Source organism: Parambassis ranga, chromosome 10 (assembly GCF_900634625.1).
Source record: "Parambassis ranga chromosome 10, fParRan2.1, whole genome shotgun sequence".
Classification (NCBI taxonomy): domain Eukaryota; kingdom Metazoa; phylum Chordata; class Actinopteri; family Ambassidae; genus Parambassis; species Parambassis ranga.
The window spans coordinates 19,409,251-19,436,481 of NC_041031.1; the positions used below are offsets into that span (position 1 = coordinate 19,409,251).

A 27,231-nucleotide genomic window follows, 5' to 3' on the forward strand; every position below is an offset into this window, starting at 1 on the left:
CAATTAAAAGTGAAACAAGAAAATGAAGCGACCTGACACTGACAGGCTTTAACTCCCCAGATGTGATATTATGTCAAACTCCCACACACTTCAACACTGCTGTTCTCACACGTATGTTTACTCAGTCATTGATTGTTTTTTGAATTATTGATTACGTTCCAAAAAAAAACATGGATTTTCAGGCAATGATAGAACCAAATGTATAATTTATTATCCATACTGACAGCAGACAACTTAAAAATGATTCATTCCTTATATTTATTTTTAGGGCCTGATCAACACCTCTTTCCTTTTTACTGTATTTGTAATGAGCTGTATAAACTTCACAAGTTTAACTTCAGCCTCAGCCTGTCAGATATCCACTCTGCACAAAAAACCATTAATTCAAACTCCATAGTCGACGTAGTAAGGTCAAATTCTGCAAGAGCCTTCTGCTCTCTAATGCCTATAACAAATGTTATCTTTATCCACACTCATTTACTCGTCCTTATATACATTTTGGAGCCTTTTGAATATTCCCCACATCATTAACAGCCTTTGTAGTATGGGACAGTCATGCTGTAGAACGCTCTTCAGTTCAAGCCTGCCATCATTCCGCTATATGTTATCTTAGTCTTTTTGTATAAAATAATTACATTAATCACATGGAAGTGTTTTATTTTTTTTATCTTCAAACAACCTTATGAGCAACTGGGCCCCAAATGTTTATCAAAGGAGAGCAGGAGGAAAACAACGCTGCGGATACAGTATGGTGCTGTAGATTACCCGGATTCATTTCCCTGCATTAAGCTCCATTTACAGTTTTACTGCTTGGACCATAAAGCAGGTAGTAAACATCCAGAGAGTCTAACAGGCTTCACCTCTACACAGCATCACTAACCACTTCACACATGTCCCATTAGGCTATGCTACAACATTTGGTTAAGAAGAAGTGTATTTGTTATGAATATTTTTGGTCTATTTTTGATGCATACTTCCACCACATACAGACACCAGGGTTATCTATCAGCTATTTATACCTTGAAAATTAGGTTGGAGCTCGTATAGTCGGAGTGTAGACATGTTTTTTTGTTGCTTCTCTTATGAACTATTGATCTGGGTTTCGTTTCCAAAGAACGCAGGTGCAGAGTACATAATGCTGCAGAGAGCAAAGCTCGTCTGCTGTAAGGACTATGGGGATCGTGTTCAAGAGTTTAAATCGAGGCAACTGAAATCGAGGACTTTCTTGAAAGCATTTCTTCTTCAGTTCTGCTGCTGTTCTGATGGGAAATTTGTGTTATTATGTGCTCAGCACCTCTGTGCATGAATCCTGGAGGAACTCAGAGATCCCTCCTTTCGGTGAACGGTCAGTTAATAACCAGAAACTAGCACAGCTGCCTTAAACAGCTTCAAACCAATCCTTGAGTCCTCAATTTAAACTCTTGGACACGACTATGACCTGGATGAATGAATGAGAGCATCCACAGATAGACCACTACGAGTCTCTGCTATACCTAGTGTTCATGAATTAACCTTTTGTTGTGCAGTTCCTTTGGCTTTCTGTGTCGATTGTTGGGGATCCATACAATAACTGCCAATGCTTAATATTTTAATTCAAATAAAAGTCTGTTGTCCTACATTACACTGGTGACCTGCCCAGCAGGAGGAATAGCCTCCAGTCTGCTGTGAGCCTGTTGACTGTAAAAATAAATACTCCTATGTGTGTATGTATGTAACGTTCCACCAATTAACCAGAGGGCTCACAAGTATCACTTGAATCATGTCAAAAAACAAGATGTGCAGACTACATGACCTTGTATGTGCAGCCCTTGTTACAACATTTTAAACAGGTACCTAGAGAGCAAGTGCTTCATAAGTCAGAGATAATAAGGCTGACATCTACTGGAAGATATTCACATCCATGCTGTGAAAACGCTATATGTGTCTCACCCTCCACTCCAGTCTGTCATGCTTGTATTAATCCTCTCTGGGTATAAATCTGTAAAATCAGAGCTTTATCATGCATCCGCTTAAAAGAAAAAAAAACCCAACAACAACTGAGGGAACATTTGCATACTAGTCAAGCAGAAAAGACTAAAAATAAATACACAATCTCCTTTTCCCAAGAACAGAGAAGAGATTTGAAGATGTGTTTGCGGATGCCTTCAGTGGTGTAATTTGAGTAATTCACCGGCTGCCAGAACATTACAAGACACCGCAGCTTGCCAGTCACCCATAGGGCTTGTTTGTATCTACTGATCTGACAATCTGGCTTCTTCCAAACCTCAAAACAGCAAAGAAAGTAAGACCGTTAGTGATGTGGAAGCAAAACATGTTGGTATTTATTGTAACAACCTGAAAGCAGACTTTAACATGCTATTTTGTTTGTTCTTTTTAGGACAAAAAGTTTGACAGAACAAGCACTTTTTTTGTGTGCGTGCAACAAGACTTCTGATGTTTTGAATTCAGGGTTAGTGAGAGTTTTCATCACACTCAGAGGAGGTGTTACAAGTTGTATTAAATTAATAAAAAACACCCAGAACACACCTTCTAATTAAAATCAGCCATCTTTGATTGGAAAATATAAGCAGAATTTGGGCTCAGATTGTCTTTTTCCACTGACAGTATTAATATGCGCAGCCTTTCTTTCTTCTTGTTGAGCAGATCATCCACTGCTTTCTCCCTTAAGCAGCTGATTCTCTTGATATTTATTTATTTATATTCAGACAAACACTGTTCTTCTGCTAGCCTTCTGAGCCTTTCTTATATTTACTACCTTTATAAATAGACTGTAGAAGCAAGGATGAAGGAGAATTGACCTGGCAGAGATATTGTGTGAGATGGGAAAAGATAAGATTGAGCCAATAAGCACCAGGAAACAGATCTGAGGCATGGATCAACCTGTCTGTTAGACCAAAGTCACTGCCTGCAAGCTAGTCTGAGGGTTACATCCTCTGGACTGCTGATGATTACTTTAAAGATATTCTAGAATAAAATAGTTCCACGCTCTGAGGCCATGGAAGCATCTGTCCCCTGACTCAATTAAAAAGACAAATCTGTGTGGGATCTGCACCAGTTTGATTCAGTAAGGATTGTTTATAACCCAATAATGTGATGAATGCAGTCGATGAGGCAGTGTGCTGTTCATGAATGGGGCATGCTCTGAGGTCCCTCCCCTTCCTCCTCCCATCTCTCTCTCCCTCTCTCTCTCTCTCTCTCTCTATGCGCGCTGCACCTGTGCTGCTGCTGCTGCTCGTGCGTCAGAAGATGGCATCTGGTTCTTTAGACCTTTCTCTCAGTGGAACTGGCTGCAGACCGAGTAGACCTCGCTTTCGAGGCGTCCACAGGTTCTCCTCCGTGTCTCATCTGCACGCTCCGCGCGTTTAACGCACAACAACAAAGTTTGTTTTTTTTGGTGATATTTTTACGCGCAGATTCCCCAATTTGAGAACGCGGACGAGAGTGTCGCTGCTCTTTGCCACCTTCTCTCTTTTTTTTCCTCTCTACAAAAACTTCCAAGAGGCGCCATGCACGTTTATGTGGTTGTGATGTTCGCTGCTGGAGTTTCGGGTAAGTCCAGAAACTCTTTCTCTTCTGTACATTTCTTTGTAGTTCAGTCCTTCTTCTTGTTTGAACATTGAGGCGAATCCATTCTTGTGTTTCTAATGTGAGCCATGATGAAAAGATGGAAGAAAATCAGGAGACCTTGTCATTTCCGTTAATTATTCTTTAAAGTCCAAAACGGATCAAGGTGAGTATCTGTAAGGCTCAATTGCCTGAAAGGGAAAGTAATTATAGTCAGTTGGAGACACCTGAGATGATTCACAGTTAACATGTTGTGAGATGTCCTCAGTCATCACATTCATCTTTGTGCATATGAAGCTGAATATATCTGTGTTTTTATGCATACTAGCCTAAGTAATAAGTTACATGATAGCAGGATCACTGTCCTCTTTTTGTGATCTGTTGCATTAATTGCAGTGCTGCATCAAGTGTGCCTGCTGCTTTCAGTTGCTGCATGTGTGCTTGTGTAACAGCTTGTGCCACACAAGCACATTTACAAAGTGCAAAAACCGATCCAATCACAGGATCCACTGAGGCAGCTGTAGTATTGACTAATCCTGGACAAACCCTCTGCAGAATGAAGCCACAGCAGTGTGGGGAGTGTTGGAATCTGACATGCAGATGGGCTGTAGACCAGTGTACTAAATAGGTTAAGTTGTTGCAGCACATTCAGGCTGCTTCATGCACTCTTACAGTCAAGTCAGAATTAGAGCTGTTTCTCTTCATTGCCTTCTAACTTGACCCATACAGCCAAAGATCTGGATGAAAAGTCCAGATTATATGTCGTTTACAGTCTAAAGGAGGCTGAGCACTGCTTAGAACCCAACAGAGCAGCTCCCCAGGTTCACAGTCAGCCATTGCTGAGCACCTATTTCTTATTTCTTTTTTTTTCTTGCATTGTCCCTGTTATTCTTCTCATCGGCTTTTGTTAAGCTTCAACAGTGACACAGGTCTGGGCCACAGTCAGTGGGAGTTATCTGAGTGTCTGTCCAGCCTTGCGAATCATTGTTTCTGCTCATTTTAAATGTGCTTCCTCCTCTCTTTCAACAAGCAGAAGGCCACAGACCGAACCTTCGCTCTGCCAGCTTTTTATCAACACATTCTCTTATTTCATATTCTAAGCATGGCAGATAGCCAGTTGCATGAAATTGTTGAATATTTATAGCTGATATATGTCACAATAGAATCCTAGAAAAGTTCCATTTAAAAGGAAGTTTATTCGAGTTGGAATACAGCTACTGAGAAGAAGTTCTCTCTAACAAATGAGGTGCTTAAAACCATTCATATGCACATCACTGTCTCCGTTGAAATTTAATGATATTGTAATTGGAATGCAAATGTGTTTTAAATTGCATGTACACCCCAAATACAGACACAGCAGTGATGAGCTAATGTATGTCCACTGCTGCATGGTGATCACCGACATTATTATTTATTCCATTACTCTCCTGCTGAACTGGTTGTATTTAACTGACAAGATTTATTAGAGGACTGTGGCTATGAAATTATTCATAACACTCACATACAATGCCACTTTTCTGCATGGTGTACCCTTAAATTGAAACTGTTTTCAGTCTTCCTTTGAGATTCCATTTCTGTAGGGAAAAAAAGAACTGTTTACTTTTCAGAGCTATTATGTAATTGCAGAATTATCATTTGCATCAATTGAGATCTTTGGAAAAATTCAGCATAAGTGTGTCTTGCACATTGGAGCATGTCTGCGCCTAATAGAATTTAAATTTGGCATGAATTTGCAAGTTTATGCTTCAGAGATGAGAGACGTATTGACTTTCTGAAAAAAAAATTCTTAAAGCACCCCCCCAATCAGGTTTGATGAAAGTTTAGTCTTAACTGTAATGTTGCTGTTGTGTAAGAAGGCATGACGAAGATCTCTTATGCATTCACTGAAAACTCAGTCACTTCACAAAAAGGCAGTTTGAGTTTCATTAAGGTTTTGTTTGCTTAGATAAAAAATATTAAGATAAACAATGTTCAATTATCTCTTTTCTTCTTTTTTCATTGATGTTTGTGTGTTTTCTTTTGTAAATGATAAAGCTGTAAAGCATCCTAACAGGTTTTTGTTCTTTAACAATGCGTTCTGTTTACATTGAATTACTCCCTGTGCGAGACCCCCTCCGAGAAAAACCCACTTATATTTCTCAAAGTTGTTGCAGTTACAACAGCAAACACACTTTGTAAGGTGCACAACCTCCGCCTCCAACATTGCCAAAAGACAAGGTTGAGGTGTGACTCTGTACAGTGGATCCCCCAATCCGTTTCATTTAGAAGACCCAGAGGTCCTCTGCACCCCCCTCCTCTTTCTTCTTTTCACACAGATTACACCTCTGTTTGTATTCATAGCAAGTGGGGGCACCTGCAGCTGCCGGGGGGCGCTAATTTGCCAATTCCCCACACAGTGATATGATAGATAATAGAAAACCGCTTATCATCATCCAAGTGCCTGGGCCGACCCCCCATGTATCCCCCATGTGTCATGGAAAAAAAGTGCCGCCCCGGGCAGTCGCTCGGTTCACCCGTGCCAGAAACGGTACTCTTTGTCACCTTATGCCGAGAATAAGAACTGAAACTTCAAATTGCTTTTACAAGGACTGCATTTGAAGTCAATGTTTCTCAGTATTCCCAATTGTTTTTAAGTGTTTCAATTGTTTTGCATGACAACTTAGCAAAGGCAGAGTATAAATGTTATTTCCGACACCAATTATACTTTTTACAAAACTTGGGATTTGTTAAAGGGGATTCACAACACAGCAGCTCTGCCACCTACACTTTTTTATTTTTTTGCAAACCTGCAGGTTTATTTTTAAAATTACACTAACTCATAGCCATTGTAGAACATGTTTACTCCAGGCTGGAGGCAGATTAGAGTTAGGCATTTCCTGACTAATAACAAAAAAATAAATGTTAGTTGCAGATCTGAAGCTGGTGCTTACACTGCCATCCTTGGACCCCCGGGTTGGGTTAAAAGTGGCTCTGTGTTTTCTGCTTCCTTGTCATCTGTTTCACTCAGAGGCATGGCTGGTCTTGATCTGAGTCTTAATTATGTAACAGCTCAACAACACTTTCAGATGCATGTGCTGTTTACTGGGGCATAGGTCAGAATCATTTGAGGTGATTACACTCTGCTGGTAACCACATGAAAGCAACTTGAAAATAAACTGTCCATCTGGCAGTGTGGCTGGGGGAGGTGATTGTTTTTACATCAGTCAAAGTCCTTGTCTTCCTGAACTGTGTTTTCTAAAGCAGAATTTATTTTTCATAGTTACATGAATTGTGAGTGAGCTTGATCACTATATCTATTGGTCAATATTGTTCAGTCACATACATGTAGATGTATGGAGAGACAGGCAGCAGGTTACGTTTAACTCTCGGTTGGGCAGCAATATCCAGGCACTCAGCATACTGAACATGGATCTCTAAAGGTAAAGAAATCATAGTGTGCAATTGAGCAGCTAAACCATGTGCAAGAATGGTCTATTACAACAATCAGAGTGTTATTTTTGACACAGAGATGAGGTGTTATACAGTCTTATTGCTTGAGGCAGGTGATATATTCATTGTCTGTCTGGTACCGGGTGGAGAGGCTGATCAGGGTTATCTATGATTGGTAATAGTTTGTTCAGTGTCCTCCTCTTCACCACTGCTTCAAACTTCTCCTTCCTTATCGGTTTGAAACAAATTATTCCCACCACAGACTCTTTAAGAAACAGGACAATTGACGACGGATCATGTCCTGTGTGTATCACTAGTGGTACTTACCTGTTCGTGGGAGACGTTAATCTCATCTCAGATTGTGAGGCATCGCCTAGTCACAGGAGTAAATATTGCACATTCATTTTCTCTTAGCATTCTGACACCAAGTGAATAATTTTTCTTCTTTGGGCGGATTTTGGTTGCACACTGTTTCTAAGGTTTGTTACCTAAAAAAACAAGAACTCATTGAAGTGGGCAAACACTTAAAAAAACATAAAAATTCTGGCATTTAATTTCCAAAACACCATTTCAGACAGGATGTATCAACTCATACTTATTTTTGTTTTTTTCATGAATATATTTGTTCCAGCTGAGGGGACCTGTAGTATCAGTAACATTTATTGCTCTGCTATATGTGTGCAGGCTCTACACTGATATAAAAATAAATCATCCAGATCCCAATATTGAAAACTTGTTACCTTGGTGCAAAATCCACTGGGGCTTACATATGTTCTGTGTCAGTCAGCCTCTGCTCATGTCCAGCAGTGTCTCTCGATTGCTCTGGTCATTATAGATTTCTTCTATGCATCAAAACCTTGTTCAGTTTCTCTGTGTAAACATCATTTTGATTTAATGTGGAGTGAACAAGCCGATACTGTTAGTGAGAAATAAATCGAAACAACCCCCCCCCCCTCCATTTCCTGTTATCTCCCCCCTTTTAAAGTCATTAAAACAATAAAGAAATGATTCTTGTTTCTGGAAATATCTCAACCTGACATTTCTGACCTGACATCTCTATTTTATCTGTTATTCTCAGGAATAACCAAAAGCAGTCAGGAAGACGAGGCACGCCATAAGGTTTTTAAACCGTGACAGTGAAATTATTTTATTTTTGTTTGATGTGGTTTCACAGTAAACAAGATGTAAGGACTGCTGCATTCTATTTGAAATACTAAGTAGATGTGCAGGTTTCATCTTTTGAGAGGTTGGTCTCATACGTTTGTTTTTTTCTCTCTGTCTTTCTCTTTTTTTATTGGGCTCAATCTTTCTGTATGCCTCCAAGTTCTGAGGTTTTTTTTTTTGAGGGAGTATGTAAAATATGTTGAATTTTGATGTAACAGGTATTCAGAAATGCCAGCTTCTTACACGGACAGCCTGTCAGAAAGGCTTCAGAACAGGGTGCCCGGGGACAGCTGCACGAGAAAGGTGTTTTTCATTAAATGGGACCTTCAGCTGTGAAATTTTTGGAAGCATTTCCTTAAGTCTTGCGTGTAATACCCGGAGGTCAGATGCAGCTATCGGATGTTTCAATTCAGAATAAGGGTCGCAGAATCTGCCACGGCCTGACAGGATGATGAATTGTTTAGATTGTGGAATAAATGTTGTATGAAGAGCATTTATATTTATTTTTTTGAAACACTGAGGGGCAAATTAAGAGTTTGCAAACCAGCCTACGGTTTGACTTTTGCATTAAGTATGGTATTTTAGAGTAGAAGTACTATGGCTGGTTACGCCGTTACAGCAGCAATATACAGGCACTCGGCACACTAGCAGAGATAAACTGTGTGCAATCAGAGCGTTATCTATGATGAGGTGTTATACGGTCTTGTTTCAAGCGGCAGCAACAATTTCCTGTAACAGTCCTTAGGACAATGATGTTGTCTGAGCCTTTTGGAAAAGGTGCTCTGTTGTCTGTCAGGCTGGAGAGGGTGATCAGGGTATCCATGATTGGTGAACATTTTCTTGTTCTCCTCTCCACCACTGATTCAAACATCTCCCTGCAGCCAATGATGCCAAAGCCAAAGCCTTATCAGTTTAAATTTTATAATAAGCAGGAGCTTTATACATACTCTGTTCTAAGAATATGGTGAAACATTAAAATTACTGCAGTAATGTAAACACTGCATGGATGGCAGTGGTAGAGCGGGTCCTCCAATAACCGGAAGGTGCCTCCAGCACACTCACTGGTGTATGAATGAATCGACAGTGGTCGGAGAGGCCGTAGGCGCACATTGGCAGCCACATCTTCCCCACTGTGTGAATGTGGTGTGAATGAACAATGCATTTCAAAGAAAAGCTCTTTGAGTGCCCAGCAAAGAAGCGCTATATACGACCAATGCATTAGTATTATTATTATTATTATATACTCAAGGACACCTGAATCCTTTTAGAGTGCTTCCTAATTGCATGACTGCTAAATGCATCAATGTAAAGAGATATGTTTTAAACATCAAGCCTACAGCTGGAGACAAAATTATTAGGGGGGCTAACATTGTCAGCCCCCCCCTTAATAACCGTCCTCTGTATTTAGCCATAGTACAAATCACTGTGACGAAATGACACTATGTTTAACGATCAATACAGAGGTAGGAGGAGAAACATTTTATGGCTCTAAAAGAAAACTGCTGAGAGATGTGTCTGAAGAGCCTCGAATCACTGCCACGACACTCGAATGATTTAGCCAAGTCTGGAATTGAAGTGTCAGACAAGACACTTGGCTGCAGACCAAGGAGAAAAGACACCTCCAAACCAGATTGACAAGTGGCAATCTGGAGAAAGATTACACACAATGGAAACATGTTATTTTTGTCAGATGAAACAAAACTAGAGCTCTTCAGTCACAGAGATGTTGGCGAATGATCCTAAGATCACAGTTACCACAGTTAAATATGGTGGTGGCGGTATAAGACTTTGGGGATGTTCCACTGCGTCTGGAGCTGGGAATCTTGCTCAGCTCAGGAGGATCTCAGTATCTTGAAAGAAAACTTAAAGCAGCTGGCAGCAGAACTGGGGCTTGGTCATGTTGGCTGGACTAGAGACCAGGGTCCATGCCAGGAGACCATCTAATCTGGAAGAGTTCTCCAAAGAAGAATGGGCCAGGATTCTTCAGGAAACGTGGCTTAAACTCACACAAAAGCATGTAGACTATTGGCACCATGGGGGGCTCATAACTTTGTCTCATTTTGCTCTGACTTTTGTATGTTAGGCAAACTCACTATGGCGATCCTGCAGGATTAAATGAGGCAAATAAAGTTTACATTAAAAATATTATTCAGTTTGTTCTACATCTCTGCATAACTCTGACTCTGAGAAGAGTTTGAGACTCCTATGCCAGTACCCGTATAGGAGGACTGATTAAAAAAAAACGACTCAACATGACTTGCAGTAAGAACAGCTCCCTGGAGCACTGACAGAGGCCACAGGCTGTCCTTAATAAGACTCACAGACATGGCATTTCACAGAAATCTTTGACAAGGACTCTTAATGATGAAAAAAGACATGAAGAAATGTTCCTTTCAATCATACCCATGAATTTTTCTGCTTTGTTTACAGCACTCAACATCACGGAGGAGAAGGCGACGTGCCCTCTCGGATATTTCCCCTGTGGCAACCTTACTGTTTGCCTCCCTCAACTCCTGCACTGCAATGGAATCGACGACTGTGGAAATCAAGCCGATGAGGAGAACTGCGGTGAGTCTTTACTGAAGCAAACTTTATTTAATCTTTATGGCTGTGTTGAGATCATCAGGCTGAAGTGAGTAAAATGTTTTTTCTTTTTTTTTTTTCTGGTTATGTGAATCAAATCGTCAGTCCTGATTTTACAATCAGACCTAACTTGCTTTAGGTTTCTAAATTAGATATACAGTGCTCCTTCAAAGTGTTTGAACCCTTTAAAACTTTCTGTATTTCTGCATCTAATTAATTTAGGGGAATGATCCAGTATTACAGAAGATAGGGCTAAAAGTTCTCCAAGCCTTTGTAGATGACTGATCAGCAGTCGGTTTGCTGCACACCGGGTAACAGATGATACTGAAAGCAAAGGTTCACATACTTTTGCCTCTCACATACATGTGATATGGGATCATTTCCTTGTGTCAAAATCGGCTTGTGTTTTTCAGTTATATTTATGCAGAAATGAAGGAAATTCTAGGTGTTCACACACTGTCAAGCAGCATGTGTGTCTGGATCGAAACAATATGGATGCAGTTGTTTGTCTGTGTGCTGAGAGTTATCATCAACCTGCACTACAAGTCCAAAAGTGGTCTCACAGAGATGACAGTTTTGTGATGTTGTTGACATGTGCGAAAGTGTTGATGTCGCTATTTAAAGCCAATGCGAGGCACTTGTAATTATAAATGTCAAAACAGGCAAATCTGAACTGCCTAAAAATCTGAACTGAACAATGTCACTTGTCATGTTATACTGACAGATGTTACATATGAAAAGAACAGACTCAAATTAAAATAAATCAGTGCTTGTCATCCTGATGATTATTACTGACAAAATAGAACCATGAATGGTTCCTACATGGTGTCATCAGCCATGCATGTGCAATAGAGGACCTGCCGTTGTGATGTTGATGAACCGAACTGATGCAACACAGTCTGTGAAACCTTCATTGCCATTCTTGTCACTGATAGGTGTAATGAGTTGCGGTGTGTGTGGAAAGCCATCAGAATAAAACAGATACCAATCATTTATGGCACACTGTGAGGGAAGAAATGTGGGGAAAGGAAGTGTCTCTGTGCACCTACTTTCACAATCAGTAAGATGTTTATAGTTTTAGCAGTCAGTCCTCAGTCTGAGCCCTGATGGTGATGGGATGGTTGTCTAACTGTAGGTCTGAAAGTGGGGGTGTTTTCACACTTAAGACATTGTCTGAAGATTCTCTCTAACTTTAGACACAGTAAGGCAATAATGCGCTTCATGCACAGGGTGCAAACTACAGGGGAGCTGCAGCTCATCCTCATGAGCTCCCATTTTTGTTGGATAATCATGAATCATGCGGAAAATTAGGCTATTATTGATGTATGATTCATGCATGAGGGTGATTCATCATTTATTCACTTTTAACAAAGATACCAGCATGCATGCTGTTCTTTCCATCACCAGCGAATATAGTATACCGTACCTTGGAAAAAAAGAAGTCTTAATGCCAAGAAGACAACCATTCCTCCAGTCAGTTCTGTCTAACTTGCAGTCAGCATTCAGATAGTTATAATAAATAAGCTCTTTCCATGCCTTCACTGTGCCTAAATATTGCACAGTAATCGGTGCGTTGACTCATTCACATTTCTAATCTTACATAAATCATAAAGAAGCAGTGATAACCCTGTAAAACACACTGGATAATATTCTGAAGTGAAGCAGCTGACACACTTTGTGCTGCATGCTCTGCTCTCTTTTTGGAAATATGCTAATTTGCTTGTACGGTGCTACCTCCAGAGTCCCGCACAGTACCAGTGTCCCTCTGCCTGCACAGCTCAGAGCTGCCTGCTGGCAACGGCACAATGAAGAAAACTGCTGCATGTCAGAGCTTTGCAGGAAAATGATCAAATTAAATGACAAAAAATACCAAGTAGTCTTTTTCCAATGTAATGCAAGGTGAACAATTTTTTTTCTTTCCAAAACCATTTTGCATTTTATGCATAGCTGGCACAATCTGGCTATTGGCTGTATTTAACCAAACCCCTGTAGACCCTATGTGCTGGGGAGATTTTCAAAATGTAGCACTCATTAATTTCCTGTATGGCTTATCGGATGGATTTTTACCCCAAAATTGAATACTTTATAAGCCTAATTACAGATTATCCAACATGGTGCAAGGCTAGAGAAGATGTCTAATGGCATTTTGGGTTGTTAACCTAAATTATTATTTGAATTTCTGCAGTTTTATTTACAGTTGCACCAACAGTTGAAATGATATAACATCAGCTCAAATGCTGAAAAAATAAATATCATTATCATAAGTATATATGGTTAATAAGATATCATTTGAGGTGTAAAACACACAGAATGATTCAGGTTTATGTTGGTGCCACAAAGCAGCAAGGCACCCCTGTTTGCCATTTGTCCTCAGCAGCTCAGTTTCTAGATGGTCTCCGGTGGCCATAACCTCTTGTGAGACTTGACTTGACTTATACAGACTACAGCTGACTTTCTGTAATAAAGTCATAATAATAGCCTTCAATAAAAACAAGCTGCTGTTTTTTAGCAGCATCAAGTGTATCCATTGACAACCACTGTTGCTGAGGTTGAAACTGTCATCAAACGGATCCTTATCAAAGAAAGTTATGAATTTAAAGTGTCACCTTTATGTTTGGATTTTGAAGTTGGCACTCCCTTAAATCTGCTAATTGACAGGCTGCAGCTTGAGTGATCCCTGAAATGTACCTCGAGGAAACAACCATCAATCATGACTGTTATGCAGCTCACAAAACCTGAGCTGTCACATTATAATATATGACACTTTTTCCTCATGACTTCCTTCGTTTCCGAGGTGTCATTTAAGTCATCCTGCAGGAAGAATTATGATTCAACGGTCCCCTTATGACCAGTAAGCGTTGGTGGGTTAAGATGACAATCACCTTACTTCTTTTTTTATCCAGCCATACGTTTGATATTAACACCTTGCTTGTTAGAGACTGCAGAAACACTTACTCATCAGTCAGCAGCCCTCTTGTTCCCTTAGGTGCCTTTTTATCTGTTAATCAAACCCCTCGTTGTTACACAGAACAGCGCCCACAATTTCTTTGTTTCAGCAGCACAGTCCGCTCACGTACTCCACACTGAACATCGCAGCTGAATAGTAACTCGATCTCCTTAGCTGCTGTTGCACAGTAGACCATAAATACTGTTAATCTGCGCTGTCGGATGATGTGTATCTGCACTGTCCGTATTTGGCCAGTTCGCCGTGCTGCTCATGCTTCTGCTGGATGCCCAAATGTCAGCCAAGCTGGATACTTTCCAAGCAGCTGGAGCAGCAGTTTCTATTATTACATCTGCTCAAAGATGGACCTTTGATTCATTCCTCATAGATAGACTTTGATTCATTCCTCATACATTACAAAGTCACTTTTTGACTTTCATTCTAACAAGATTTTATTCTTCACACTTGCACAGTTAAAGGTGGAGGACCACTGTGTTTGATTTAATTAATGCTGTCTGGAACAGAACAAAAAGAAGGATGGGATTAAGATGAATGGTTCAGTTAATACAGGCCTGCTGTATTAGATTTCATAGATTGTAGAGATGTACTTAACAGACTGAGGACTCGCCGTAAATCACTGTGTGCTGTCCGGTTACAATACAGTTTTTCATCTCTAGTGGCAGACTAAGTTGTAGTGATGCCCCCATGCAGAGAGATGGAGAGAGGGCGCAAATGCTTTATGAAGGTCTTTCGTCACCCACTGATGTAACGCCATCCTGAATCTTAATACTCTGAAACACCCAACTGTGTCTGCTAAGAGAGTTATGTTCAACAGCAGCGGGTCAGATTCAGAAGTAAATTCAGACGTAGTTCACTGTACATTTTAAGCAAAACAAAGGCACAAACTGTATGTGAGCATCCCTGACTTTATGATGACCTTTACTACTACTGTTGACCTGCAGTCGATAGTGCTGCAAGATTTCCGTCAATATCATCCCGTCTCCCTTCTACCTTTTAGACTTTAAGATTGCACTAATCCATATTGTTATATAACAGTGAAACAATCTTCCATAATGACTAACAATAGCCAGCACTTCACTTCCCCTGAGCTGTACAGAGTGGTATCAGTTCAGCTGTAGGATTTGAAGAGCTGGATATTTCCCCTAGGAGAACAAAGCAGGATTACAGGGTAAGGGAATAGATTGATGTACATGCAGGTAGAGGATGTTAAACAAAGTATAGAAGCTCTGCTTTGCACGCAATGTAATTCTTTTGGAAAGCATTTTGTCTTGTAACAGGCTCTACAAATAAATGCTGATTGATTGATTGATTGATTGATTACAAAGAGGCTTTTCATGTTTTCCTCACAACACAGACCTTTGGGATATTATACTGGTTAAGAGGAACACAAGGCCCACCTATGAGGGAGAGAGAGAGAGAGAGGGTCAAAGATTTAAAAAAGGGGGGGAGAGTTTAACTGACACTCTCTTTTCAAGCATTCCCCAAACAAAACACCACCAAACAAGTGACAAGTGGTTGAGGTAAACCATGAAAAGCACCCCTTGAGGAGAGGCTGAATGGGAAGACAAATTTGTGAGAGGTGCACAGATGAATGAAACATCACACAAGTTGTTGTTTTGCTCCATCTGCCTGACATGACAGATCTGTCAAGCTCCATTTGGTGCCCAATTGTAAGAACAGATTTTAAAACACATTCTGCAGATAAAAGTCCAAAAGAGTTTAATGCTTTGTTGACTCGGTATTGAAACTGTTCCATAGATTTGCATGATGCAGACCTCTGATTATATAAAATGGTGGGGCGGGGGGACATTTGTTCATATTCTTACGACTCTCTTCTCAAGAGCAACCCATGTTCTGCTGGGATCAGTGCAGGAGCCTGATTCGTCACGCTGAAGTGCCATTTTTGTCATGTTTAGCACCGAGTGTGACATTGCCCTCTTTCAGCTGTTTTCAGGGAAGAAAATTTGATATCCAGCTGGTTTGATGTCACCAGCAGTCATCGGTGATGATGTGTGTCCCGGCTTGCTCTGCTCACTGTGCACAGTTTACTGCAGAGCCAAGCAAGCTTACAGAAAAGCAGTCAGCCACTTTCAGGTCAGCCATGGTTCACTAGTGTCTCACTCCTTTAGTCAGACCTTCTTTCTAGGTCATTAGGATTAGATAGGCACAACACAGAGCTCAGTGGGTTTATTAATAATGATAACCTAATAATACAACACAAGGAGGTCACTATCTGCTGCCTGCTGCATACTTAATTTTTTTATTGAAGTCAAAGTATGAATGCAAAGTTATAATATGGTACCAAGATTTTTTTGTAGCTTGCTATTGCTAAACTGAAGTACCTTACTTTCTTTTGAGAGTCTCCCTCGTCATTATCTAGCTGTGATTTTAGCTTTCTAAGCATCTTGGTCTCATTCATACTGTTATGTAGATGCATGTAGGACAACTTGCTGCCTGTGGTGGACATGTAAATGTACCTGGTTTGGTTAAGAAAAAAAGTGGCTGGCTTAAAGTGACCCATTTTACTTAAAGTCAACTGTCAGCCTGCTGCTCACAACATGTGATGATATTTTTGTTTGTTTTTGAAATGAATGTTAGATTTGGAGACCTGCAGGGCCCCAGTCATGATTCACTCTAATTCCATCATTGCCTGTCTCCATGTTTTTTCCCCTCCCTCATGCTTTCCCAGCGGGACCAAATATTATTTTAGCAGAGCAGTGGGTGATCTGCTGTAACTTTATTTAGTGTTCTAAATATCCTGCAGTAATTAGAAATAAACAGAGCCAAAGGTGTATTTTCTGCTTGTACGTATGTCAGTGTGTTTGCAAAGCGTGCTACACTTGATCTGTGAAGAGCTCAAGGTGCTTTCAAATGGAAACCTGATACCATGCCTTCTCAGTGCGATCGCCCCCATCAGCCAGAAAGTTGACATGAAAGAACATTAGCAATGTTAATTAGGCTGATGACATCCTGAATCGCATGTTATCATTACTGACAAATGAGCAGCAGTCTCAAATAACCCCAACTTCTCCAAATGGACTAAAAAACAAAGAAAAAAACAAAAAGGTTGTGACTAATCCGGCCCTATCAAACACAGACACACAAATCTGCATCATCACCTTCAATGTGCTTTATATAAAACGGCACATTTTATAATAGGTGCAGTTCCAACACAGTCCTTGACACTAAATTCACTGCAGCATTTGAAAAGAGAAGAACCACAGAGTGTAGCTGCACAGTGTAAATGCAACATCAGTATAACAAAAAAAATGGCCAAAAGGTGATGAGTAAGGATGTCATTATATTTGTCATAATTTAGTCAAACAGCTAAATTCTGTGTCAGCAGAAATTTTTATGTTGTTGCCGTATATGTTATCCAATAATTGGACATGGAGAAAGGACTCTGGCTAATAAAAAATGCTGATCAGAAGTGCTTTATCCAGCTCAACCCCTCTAACAAGAAGCCGTTCTATTGTGGCCTTTCACTGTTAGTGAATGCAACTTTGACTTTGAGAAAATGTCACATAATGTCAAAGCAGCATGGGCGCAAGTGGTGGATATCATTTTAAAGAGGAACTGAAACTCTGACTGTAGTTAGCATAAATAAAAGATGGATTATCCAAATCGTGTAATGTGGAGGAGGGGGTGATCTTTGGAGCACATCACTATTCCAAGTCTGACGTGTCTCCCTCTGTGTATGACTTTTTTTTTTTTTTTTTACAAGACTGGGTGTACAGACCGTCTGATTCAATCAGCTGTTGGCATTTAGCAGCAGTGTGCCGGCAATGGAACACATCTACGGCACAACCCTTCTGTCAGCAATCAGCATGAACGGATGCCCCAGTTGGATGATCGGACAGCCTGTGCACCCGGTCTGTGCAAGGAGGGTTCTTCCACACCCCACAAGATGCCATTCCCCACTTATGAGGCAAAGCATGAAAGTGAGCTCTATCCCTGGTTGTTGACTCTAAAACCTCATCAGTACATGCTGTGTACATGCTTCCTTGTGTCACTTTTAGTTGGTCGTCATTGTCAAAGCTGTCACTCCTGGTAAGCTGTCAGCTTCTGTCAGACGTGAACACCAACCCAGTAAATAAAACCATGGTTATTTTTAATCCCACTTCCTTCACAGTGTTAAATTTGTTATGTTATTTAGATGAATAATCCATCTTGTAAATCATGGTAACTACAATCAGTGATTCATTTCCTCTTTAAGTAAGGTTTAATGTGTGCTTGTGCGTCAGGGCTCTGCTTGTGGGGATAATGAAAGAGGAAGAGTATCAGCGTTGTTTCACAAGTGGTATAATGTATTCAGAGGAATCTCTAAGTGCATCTTGATTATTTGCTAACTGTGCTTCTGCTTCCTGGTAATAATCAGTACATTTCCAGCACATAACAAGCAAAGTTTAGCATATTTACCCATGAAATCTTTCCTGGTTAAAATCCGGCCATTCACTTGCACTGTGCTGTCTGTAAAGATGGAACACACTGCACTATCACCCATTAGTTTTCAGTTAACACTTAACATCACCTCAGACTGAAGAAAACAGCTTTGGATGAAAATAGATGAACACTATCACCTGTTCTTTAGGAAACCTATAGGTTGCTATCAGTCTCTGTCTCGGTGGTGCCTGACTCCATCTGACTCCCCATCCATCCAGATGTGAGGCACAAGATACAGCCTTATGGCGCAGGTGATAACAGTAGCTCCGATGGGCATAGGAGTCATGATGCATAATAAGGTTGTAGTTTCATGCATATATATATATATATATATACACTCAACAAAAATATAAACGCAACACTTTTGTTTTTGCTCCCATGTTTCATGAGATGGACTTGAAGATCTAAACTTCATTCCAGATACACAATATTACCATTCCTCTCAAACATTGTTCACAAATCTGTCTAAATGTGTGATAGTGAGCACTTCTGCTTTGCTGAGATAATCCATCCCACCTCACAGGTGTGCCACATCAAGATGCTGATCTGACATCATGATTAGTGCACAGGTGTACCTCAAACTGCCCACAATAAAAGGCCACCCTGAAATGTGCAGTTTTGTCTCACAGCAAAATGCCACAGATGCCACAAGCATTGAGGGAGCGTGCAATTGGCATGCTGACAGCAGGAATGTCAACCAGATCTGTTGCTCGTGCATTGAATGTTCATTTCTCCACCATAAGCCGTCTCCAAAGGCGTTTCAGAGAATATGGCAGTACATCCAACCGGCCTCACAACCGCAGACCACGAGTAACCACACCAGCCCAGGACCTCCACATCCAGCAGGTTCACCTCCGAGATCGTCTGAGACCAGCCACTCAGACAGCTGCTGAAACAATTGGTTTGCATAACCAAACAATTTCTGCACAAACTGTCAGAAACCGTCTCAGGGAAGCTCAACTGCATGCTCGTCGTCCTCATCGGGGTCTTAACCTGACTCCAGATCGTCGCCGTAACAGACTTGAGTGGGCAAATGCTCACATTCGATGGCGTCTAGCACGTTGGAGAGGTGTTCTCTTCACGGATGAATCTCGGTTTACATTGTTCAGGGCAGATGGCAGACAGCGTGTGTGGCGTCGTATGGGTGAGCGCTTTGCTGATGTCAATGTTGTGGATCGAGTGGCCCATGGTGGTGGTGGGGTCATGGTATGGGCAGGCATCTGTTATGGACGAAGAACACAGGTGCATTTTATTGATGGCATTTTGAATGCACAGAGATACCGTGATGAGATCCTGAGGCCCATTGTTGTGCCATACATCCATGAACATCACCTCATGTTTCAGCAAGATAATGCACGGCCCCATGTTGCAAGGATCTGTACACAATTCTTGGAAGCTGAAAATGTCCCAGTTCTTGCATGGCCAGCATACTCACCGGACATGTCACCCATTGAACATGTTTGGGATGTGCTTGACTGGCGTATACGACAGCGTGCACCAGTTCCCACTAATATCCAGCAACTTCGCACAGCCATTGAAGAGGAGTGGACCAACATTCCACAGGCCACAATAGACAATCTGATAAACTCTATGCGAAGAAGATGTGTTGCACTGCATGAGGCAAATGGTGGTCACACCAGATACTGACTGGTTCTGAGTCCCCAGACCGCCAATAAAGCAGAAACAAAATGCACATTTCAGGGTGGCCTTTTATTGTGGGCAGTTTAAGGTACACCTGTGCACTAATCATGATGTCAGATCAGCATCTTGATGTGGCACACCTGTGAGGTGGGATGGATTATCTCAGCAAAGCAGAAGTGCTCACTATCACACATTTAGACAGATTTGTGAACAATGTTTGAGAGGAATGGTAATATTGTGTATCTGGAATGAAGTTTAGATCTTCAAGTCCATCTCATGAAACATGGGAGCAAAAACAAAAGTGTTGCGTTTATATTTTTGTTCAGTGTATATATATATATATATATATATATATATATATATATATACACATATACACACTGAAAATTGTTCTAATAGTGTTTTTAACATTAAGACCCCAGCAAACATATGAAAGTTGTGTATTGGAGAGAGGTGGCAGTTAATTGTAGCTCTCAATCAATGGGGGCAAAGCAGACACTAAAGGCTTTTTTTAACCTCAGATCTGATTAACAGAGCATTAGTTTCCAAAATGACTAACAGCACACCTAAATGCAACATTTTTGAAAAATTGAGACCGTAAAAAGTAATTGAAAAGTTTTTGTAGAGAAGTTGATATGTTTTGAATGGGAATCACTTAGAAGAAGTGGTGGTTTTTTACTCTAAAGGTGTCCTCAGCCTCAAGTGTAAAGGTATTTTCTTCTTGGGATGAGATGTTTTTTTGTGTTTGTTTCGGTAAAATTTAGTGCATATAACAGTCACAAAGGACTGCTGACCCAGAACTGTGGAAAAAAAACTGTAAAAACTACTCTTTTTAGTCCGACCAGACGATTATTACAAGTCTTGAGTTGAAGCTAATCCTTAAATCCCTCTAAGGGTCAGATAGTATGAAATAATGTTTTCAGCAAACAGATTAGTAAACCGAGTGAATGGTTTGTTAGTGCAACAGCTGTGGATTTGTATGGCAATTATACTTGCATACAAATGTGTTTAATAGATGTTTACTAATCCATCCTTACCTTTTTAATGTATTAAACATTACTATGTTTAGTTCAGACCTTGTATATGAACAATCATAGAAGGTTGAGAGGAAGACACAAAGACACACTGTGTTCATCCAGCTCATGTGGAGCTTAATGTTGTGGGTTTGTTCTTTTTTCTCTGACCTGCTCGACCTCCACAATCTGTGCACAGTGTGACAACCTGATGTGCGGTTCTCCTGTCAGGGTGGTTTTCACTGCTCTGACATAAGTGTGAGCCACACTGACAGAAGGTGTCACGGTCCTGAACCGACTCGGATAACATTTCTCTCAATATTTTCTTTGAAGATCCTCGTTTGCAAAGGGAAAAGAAGGGAAAAGTTGTCATTGCTTACATTTTTTTTCTTTCTGTCCAAGACTTCATCAAAACAAGCAGCCGCGCTCTCTTGTGAATTCATGTCATCTTTCACAGGATTGGCTTCATGCTTATTTTCTCTGTGCGCTGCCAGAGTGTCATTCCAAGTTGTTGTGAAGTTTATGTGTTTGGTGAATGTGGTACCATAATTTAGAAGGCAGCATCTGCTCAGTGGCTGTGATGTTGAGCTGAGTACTGATGCATAGGCTTGCAGTCACCTCAGTCTAATGAAATTTTTTGTTTGTTTTGTTTCTTTTGGCGGACACAAGTTGTTTAATTTGTGACAGAAACTAATGCATTTCAGTTGGAACTGTCTGTTGTGACAATAGGCAGTTTAATGTTATGTATTGTTTTTGTGCAGAACGACATGATGAAATTGTAAAGCACAATTTTTAACTGCAACCTCGCCCTGGTAGCCTGGTCTGTCACCTTAATGTCTTTTCTGTAAAAAGAATACAAATGAATGTGAATTTGAGTTGAAATTCCAAGGAGGGCAGGACCAATGGATGTTTGGTCCGTAATACATCAGCCAGATATGAGACATGGTTATATAAGAGAACATGGATGTGTTGTCCAACATCTAAACATGGGACCAGCCACAAAAATGTGACAAGTGGGACAGAGCTGCAAAGGTTCATGTATGCAATGTGGTGGACTTTCATATAGGAAACCGAGGTTCAGGTCCCCCTGACACTGCAAGCTGTTTTGTTTTCCCATGGTGTTAAGTATTGTTGTTGCCCGCACCCAGTCAAGATGGGCTGCATAGGCAGAGTGCAGTAAAGCAGACATGCAGGTGAAAGACTGTTGGTTTTGATCTAAAAAAAAAAAAAAAAAAAAACATGAAAATCAGGTTGTACAAATATTGTTGAATGAGGCAAGCTGCAATTCATCACAATGGCCTGTCCAGGTTTAGATAAACAGTTATGAGTGGTGTGGTAGGGTTGGCATGTGAAATGGGCTGTGAAAGGTATTTCAGACCCAAGAATACCTGACCTTAACCAGATTCAAATGCCTAAAGCCAAGCTAACTGTAAAGGCAAAAAGAGATGCAGTGACACTTGCAAAGGTCACTAAAATAAAGTTACGGTGCTACGGGCGGACTCAAACCTGGGATTCTGGGATTAAAGGTCACCATCTCTTCTCCTTCCTCCAGACAAATATTATCAGTTCAAGTTAATTCAATAATTATATTACATCTATTTATCACAGCAAAAAAAACTTAAATCAGTGATATGTTCTGGCATCCCTTTGCTTAAAAGCTGTATTGGAATAGCGTCCCTGTAACCTTGTCTCTTTGCCTCCTAGTTGTCGTTTCAGATGAGCTGCAGCACGGTTACAGTATGTCGTTATTAGCACTTTACTCCTTGATGTCTCCCTGAATGTTTCTCCTGCCTGGTTGACTGTGCATCTGTTTCTCTCCTGGGTGCAGAAGATAAGAAGCTGTCATGGTGTATTTCTTATTCTTCACCCCTTGAGGGGAGCGGGAGCAGCAGCGGCAGCAGCAGCAGGTCAGAGAGGACGAACTGTCGAAGAGATATCGGCTAAAAACAAAAAAAAGACTGTGAGCACAGGGCATAATGTGAATTTACATGTTATCAATATTGTAAAAAGATTAAACTGGGTGTGAGCAGCACACAGATGATTCAATACAACCCTTACGACCATGTGCTTATTTAGATAATAAAATCAGTATTCAGTGCCCTCTCTGGCATACATATGTGTCATTAGGCTATAGATCTGAACCCTTTTCTTGGCTCTCATCTATTTTAAGCAACTCCAAAGCAAACACTGTAAATATGCTGTAGTATATTATTATTATTATCATAATTAAGTTTACATCATAATTACTCAAAAGCTATCGCAGCTATTGCAGTAGCATCGATCATTGTTCTTGCTTTAAATCCCGCCACCCCAACAAGCCATGTGTGCATCAAAGATGCATACATCAAGACAATTACTGGTAAAATATAAGTTTTTTAAAAAAAAAACCTTCTAAGACAATAGGCTTTGTTTTTCTCCTGTCAGCAGTATTTTAATAGGAACAATTCCCACACAAGGGGCTGTAACAGTATGACTAATGATGTGAGAATAAGCATCACTGTTGTAATGAAAAGAAAAGTAAAAAGCTCGACCTGCATTTATCAGGCAGCTCAGAGGAGGAAATCGTACTATAGGGTCTAAAAGCTTAACTTTTTAACCCAGAAAAATCAGCAAACCCCTTCAGGGTTCAGGTAAGCTCGAGCGTGGCACAACTGCTGAACACTAAATCCTCTTTGGCAAGCATCAATAAGTGCGGCACGCGCACATGTGGCAGAAAGAATGAATAAACACGCTAATGTGGCGCGTACGGTAGAAGGCAAGATTTCTGGATAAAACTTTGCTAGAGGGAAATGAGTGTTTGTCAGGCTTTGGGGAAACATGAAAGTGTTTTGGTGTTGAACATGAGGGTAAATATTGTTGATTGGCTGTTGACAACAGCTCTTAAAAGAAGTGAGGTTTTTACATCTTCCTGGTGGGAAATTAACTGCATGCTCAATGAGTGTAATCATCACCATGCAGTGCCTCTCCAAGATTCCTCACAGAGTTAAAACATATATATTCAGACTACACAGCCTGTGTTGAAAGAAGAAGATACGGCTGGGTACCTTTTTATTTATTTTTTATTTCTGTATTTTCTTTTTTATGTTGGAGTTATCTTTAAGCTGGTATAACACACACATACAGGAAGCATATTTCTCCAGCTGCATCTTTTTGTGTTTATGGGGGGGGGGGGACTCATCACAATGGGCAGCAATATGACAGAAACTATTTTGCTTGTAAAATGTGTTTAATCTTATGAATTCATGTGTTTTAAGATTATCTTTACTAAACCCTTAATCCGGCTTTAATCCCTAAACTTTTTTTTTTAATGCCAAATCCAACCATGTTGAAACAAAACTCAACTGCGAGTGAAGACTAAACAGCTTAAGGTGTCAGGGGGACTCGAACCTTGGACACTTGTTGCATTGTTGTTCTCTTCCAGCTGTTCGGATGATGTAACATATATTCTCTTAACATAAATATAGCATAATCTCATATGTCTGGTAACAAATCCTTATGTACCGTTAGCATAAACATAACTATGTTTCATATCTGGCCATGTTTTGTTTTGTCCTGTGTAGCAATAGCCTCACATAAAGGCTCCAGCATGATTAACGGATGAAATATTATACTCACATGATAGAATTTGGTGCATCTTCAAAACATATTTGACATTAATTCTGGCATATGCTACTTGCACCATGGTGTCTGCAGCCAGGTAGGTATAAATTAGAAATAAGGTCACAGGGCCGCTTTTCAGCTCAGAATGTAGATCAGCTTACAGCTGCAGAATACATCTTCTCAGCTAGCTGGAAAAGGACATGATTTATTTGAGTGTTGTTTTAAATCCCACTCTTTAATACCGCAAGAAGGAGCATAACATGTGAGGAAAAGCAAATATAGTCATTCATGACTCGCACCCATTATGTGTGTTTTGATATGTTTTCTCAGATATTTTAAATGATTAATGTGTGTAGGTGTTTCTGCCCAGCAGAGTAATGAAAACATGGGAAATAATCCATGTAATCCCAGGACCAATTTATTCAGAAACTTTTTGAAAAATATAAATTAATCATATAACACACTCGGAATTGACAGCAACATGTACGAGGCGTGTTCACCCTGTGGCCCCATGACCTTTATATTTAATTTATGTTTAAATCAGTGGGGATATAATAATAATATCTGTGGATGCTCTCGTTCATCCAGGTCATAGTCATTTCCAAGAGTTTAAATCAAGGCAACTGGACTCAAGGATTGTTTTTTGAAGACGTTTTGCCACTCCCCCAAGTGGCTTCTTCAGTTCTGCTATTATTCTGGTTGGAGGAGGAGGGCTGAGGCATCAGCGCTCACCTGTTTACAACTCTGTCCCTTCATCCCTTCCTGGCAGACTTCACTCCCATTCAAACTCTAACGATGGGCAGTCAACTAGTCCTGCACATGGCCCGGACACAGTTTCTGGTTGTTAACTGACCATTAACCAACTATAGGGATCTTAGTCATGTGAGTTCCTGCAAGATCCACTCACAGAGGTCCTGAACACATAAAACTCAGATTACCAACCAGAATAGTAGCAGAACTGAAGTCTGAAGGAGCACAAGTGTAGCACAAGTGTAGCACCATGGCCCGCCCCCGGGCCATGGTGCTGTGCATGATGATTGGTGGAACTGTGTAAAAGGCTTGGCAGGGAACTGGAAACAAACACTGCCATGTGAGCAAAATAGAATTCAGTCCCTATAGCAGATATCCCGCTGTCCGCCCTGGCTGTTCGTTTTCCACACATTGCACATATTACAGTCTGAATAAAACATACTAATCACTATGAAGTTTGTGAGTTTTTTGTGAATGGAAACCAGCCTGCTAGTTAGCGTGCTAGTCTGTTGTATACAGACACAGTTTAGGTGTGTGTTACTCCTGGAAACCATTGTCATGTGTGTTGCTGTAGTTCCATGGCATGGCTGTGGTCAGGCTGCCCTAGGATACATTTTATAATATACACCTAAAATGAGCTCCCCCTGTTTGAAAGACCAGCAGCCGAAACTGGTTTAAATATGCTCAGAATGTTCCTGTTTGCCGTAAACTAGCTTGGCTACAGTTAATGCTGCATCAGGATATTTTGATGTTTTGCATTTGCATGCTTTTATGCTGTTAGAAGCATTTAGCGAGCATACGTACAAAGTTTTCACGTAGGCCCTGGATTTGAAAGGGTTTTTACTTCAATGCTGTTTGTTTCAGAGGATGCTGAACATCAAAGCCAAGATCCAGACATGTGAAGATGAACTGCTGTGTTTACTCTGGGGACTGCTGAGCAAAGAGCACTGGACAGGGGCTCAAAGTGAGGAAGACAACATAGGGCTGCATTGTTGTTGTTTGTGTGTGTGTGTATTGTAGCACAGAAAGGCTGCCTGGGTGGAAGTGAAAAAAGGAAACAACACTCAAAAGATGATGTAATTGTCAGAGAAGATAATGTGTGACCAAACAGCTTCAGGTACGACTGCGACAAATGGATTGTTCCTGGATGTTAATATGAAAAATATGGAAACCGTCTAGACCCCATCACAATACATAACAAATCATGCCTTTTATGCCTGAGCTTACTGACAAAGTCACTGCTAGCATATAAACAGAAACAAATTTCCACATCAGATGTACACAAACGAACAAGCTAAATGCTTCTTAACACACAGCTGTGAAGCCACCGATGGGTTTAAGGGCCGTTTGTTCTCAGCAGGAAATATTTGTGTCATGTTAGAGGCACACACTAGAATTACCTCTAACTTGCACAAAAGCTGAAATAATATTTTAATTGGAAGTCGCTTGTGTTGTCGCTTAATTGACCGTGCATGTTCCAAAACGATAAAAACAACTAGTGGCGCAAATACAAACAGCTTCTGCCTTTGGTCCTTGATTTTAATAAAACACTCATTACTCCCAGTAAATAAGAATGTGCCCTTTGTAATCAGGAACTTCAAAATAATGAATGGGTCGGCTCAATGCCATCTAATGCAGTGTTGCTTTGGGATGACATTGTAGTGTCAAATGAAAAGCTATACTCCCAGCAGTGCACTGTGTAATAATAATAAAATCATATACAAATAATCCCATTGCTGTAAAAGCCCGCATACAGCCTGAAGCCATTCTTTGTGTTATTACTTCACAGTTATAGTGTGTCATGTGCTGCCGTGACATATCATCCTGGCAGCAGAAGGGCATGGTTTTCCTTGTAAAATGTGCTTATGTCATGAATGTGTGTGTGTTTTAATACAAACGGCAGTTCACTTGGCCTCTGACCTTGATTTTAATTCCTAAGTAAAAAGTGAGACAGTTATTTAGAGCAACATTGTGACGGATAATGCAAACCTCCTCTGAAAGGTTTGTAGTGTTGTATCACCACCATCCCTGTCTTTATGCAGACTTTATTATTCCATAATTGGGTGAAATGTTGGGGGA

The 27,231-nt window shown here is 40.5% G+C and overlaps 1 protein-coding gene across 1 annotated transcript in view; it reads left to right on the forward strand.

Moving 5' to 3' along the window:
- The first annotated feature begins 3,506 nt into the window (after positions 1 to 3,506).
- Positions 3,507 to 27,231, forward strand: part of rxfp1 (relaxin family peptide receptor 1) — a 71,932-nt gene continuing 48,207 nt past the window's right edge. The window contains exons 1-2 of the mRNA XM_028416464.1: positions 3,507 to 3,549; positions 10,588 to 10,725. Of these exons, the coding sequence (XP_028272265.1) occupies positions 3,507 to 3,549; positions 10,588 to 10,725 (181 nt within the window). The remainder of the gene's footprint in view (positions 3,550 to 10,587; positions 10,726 to 27,231) is intronic.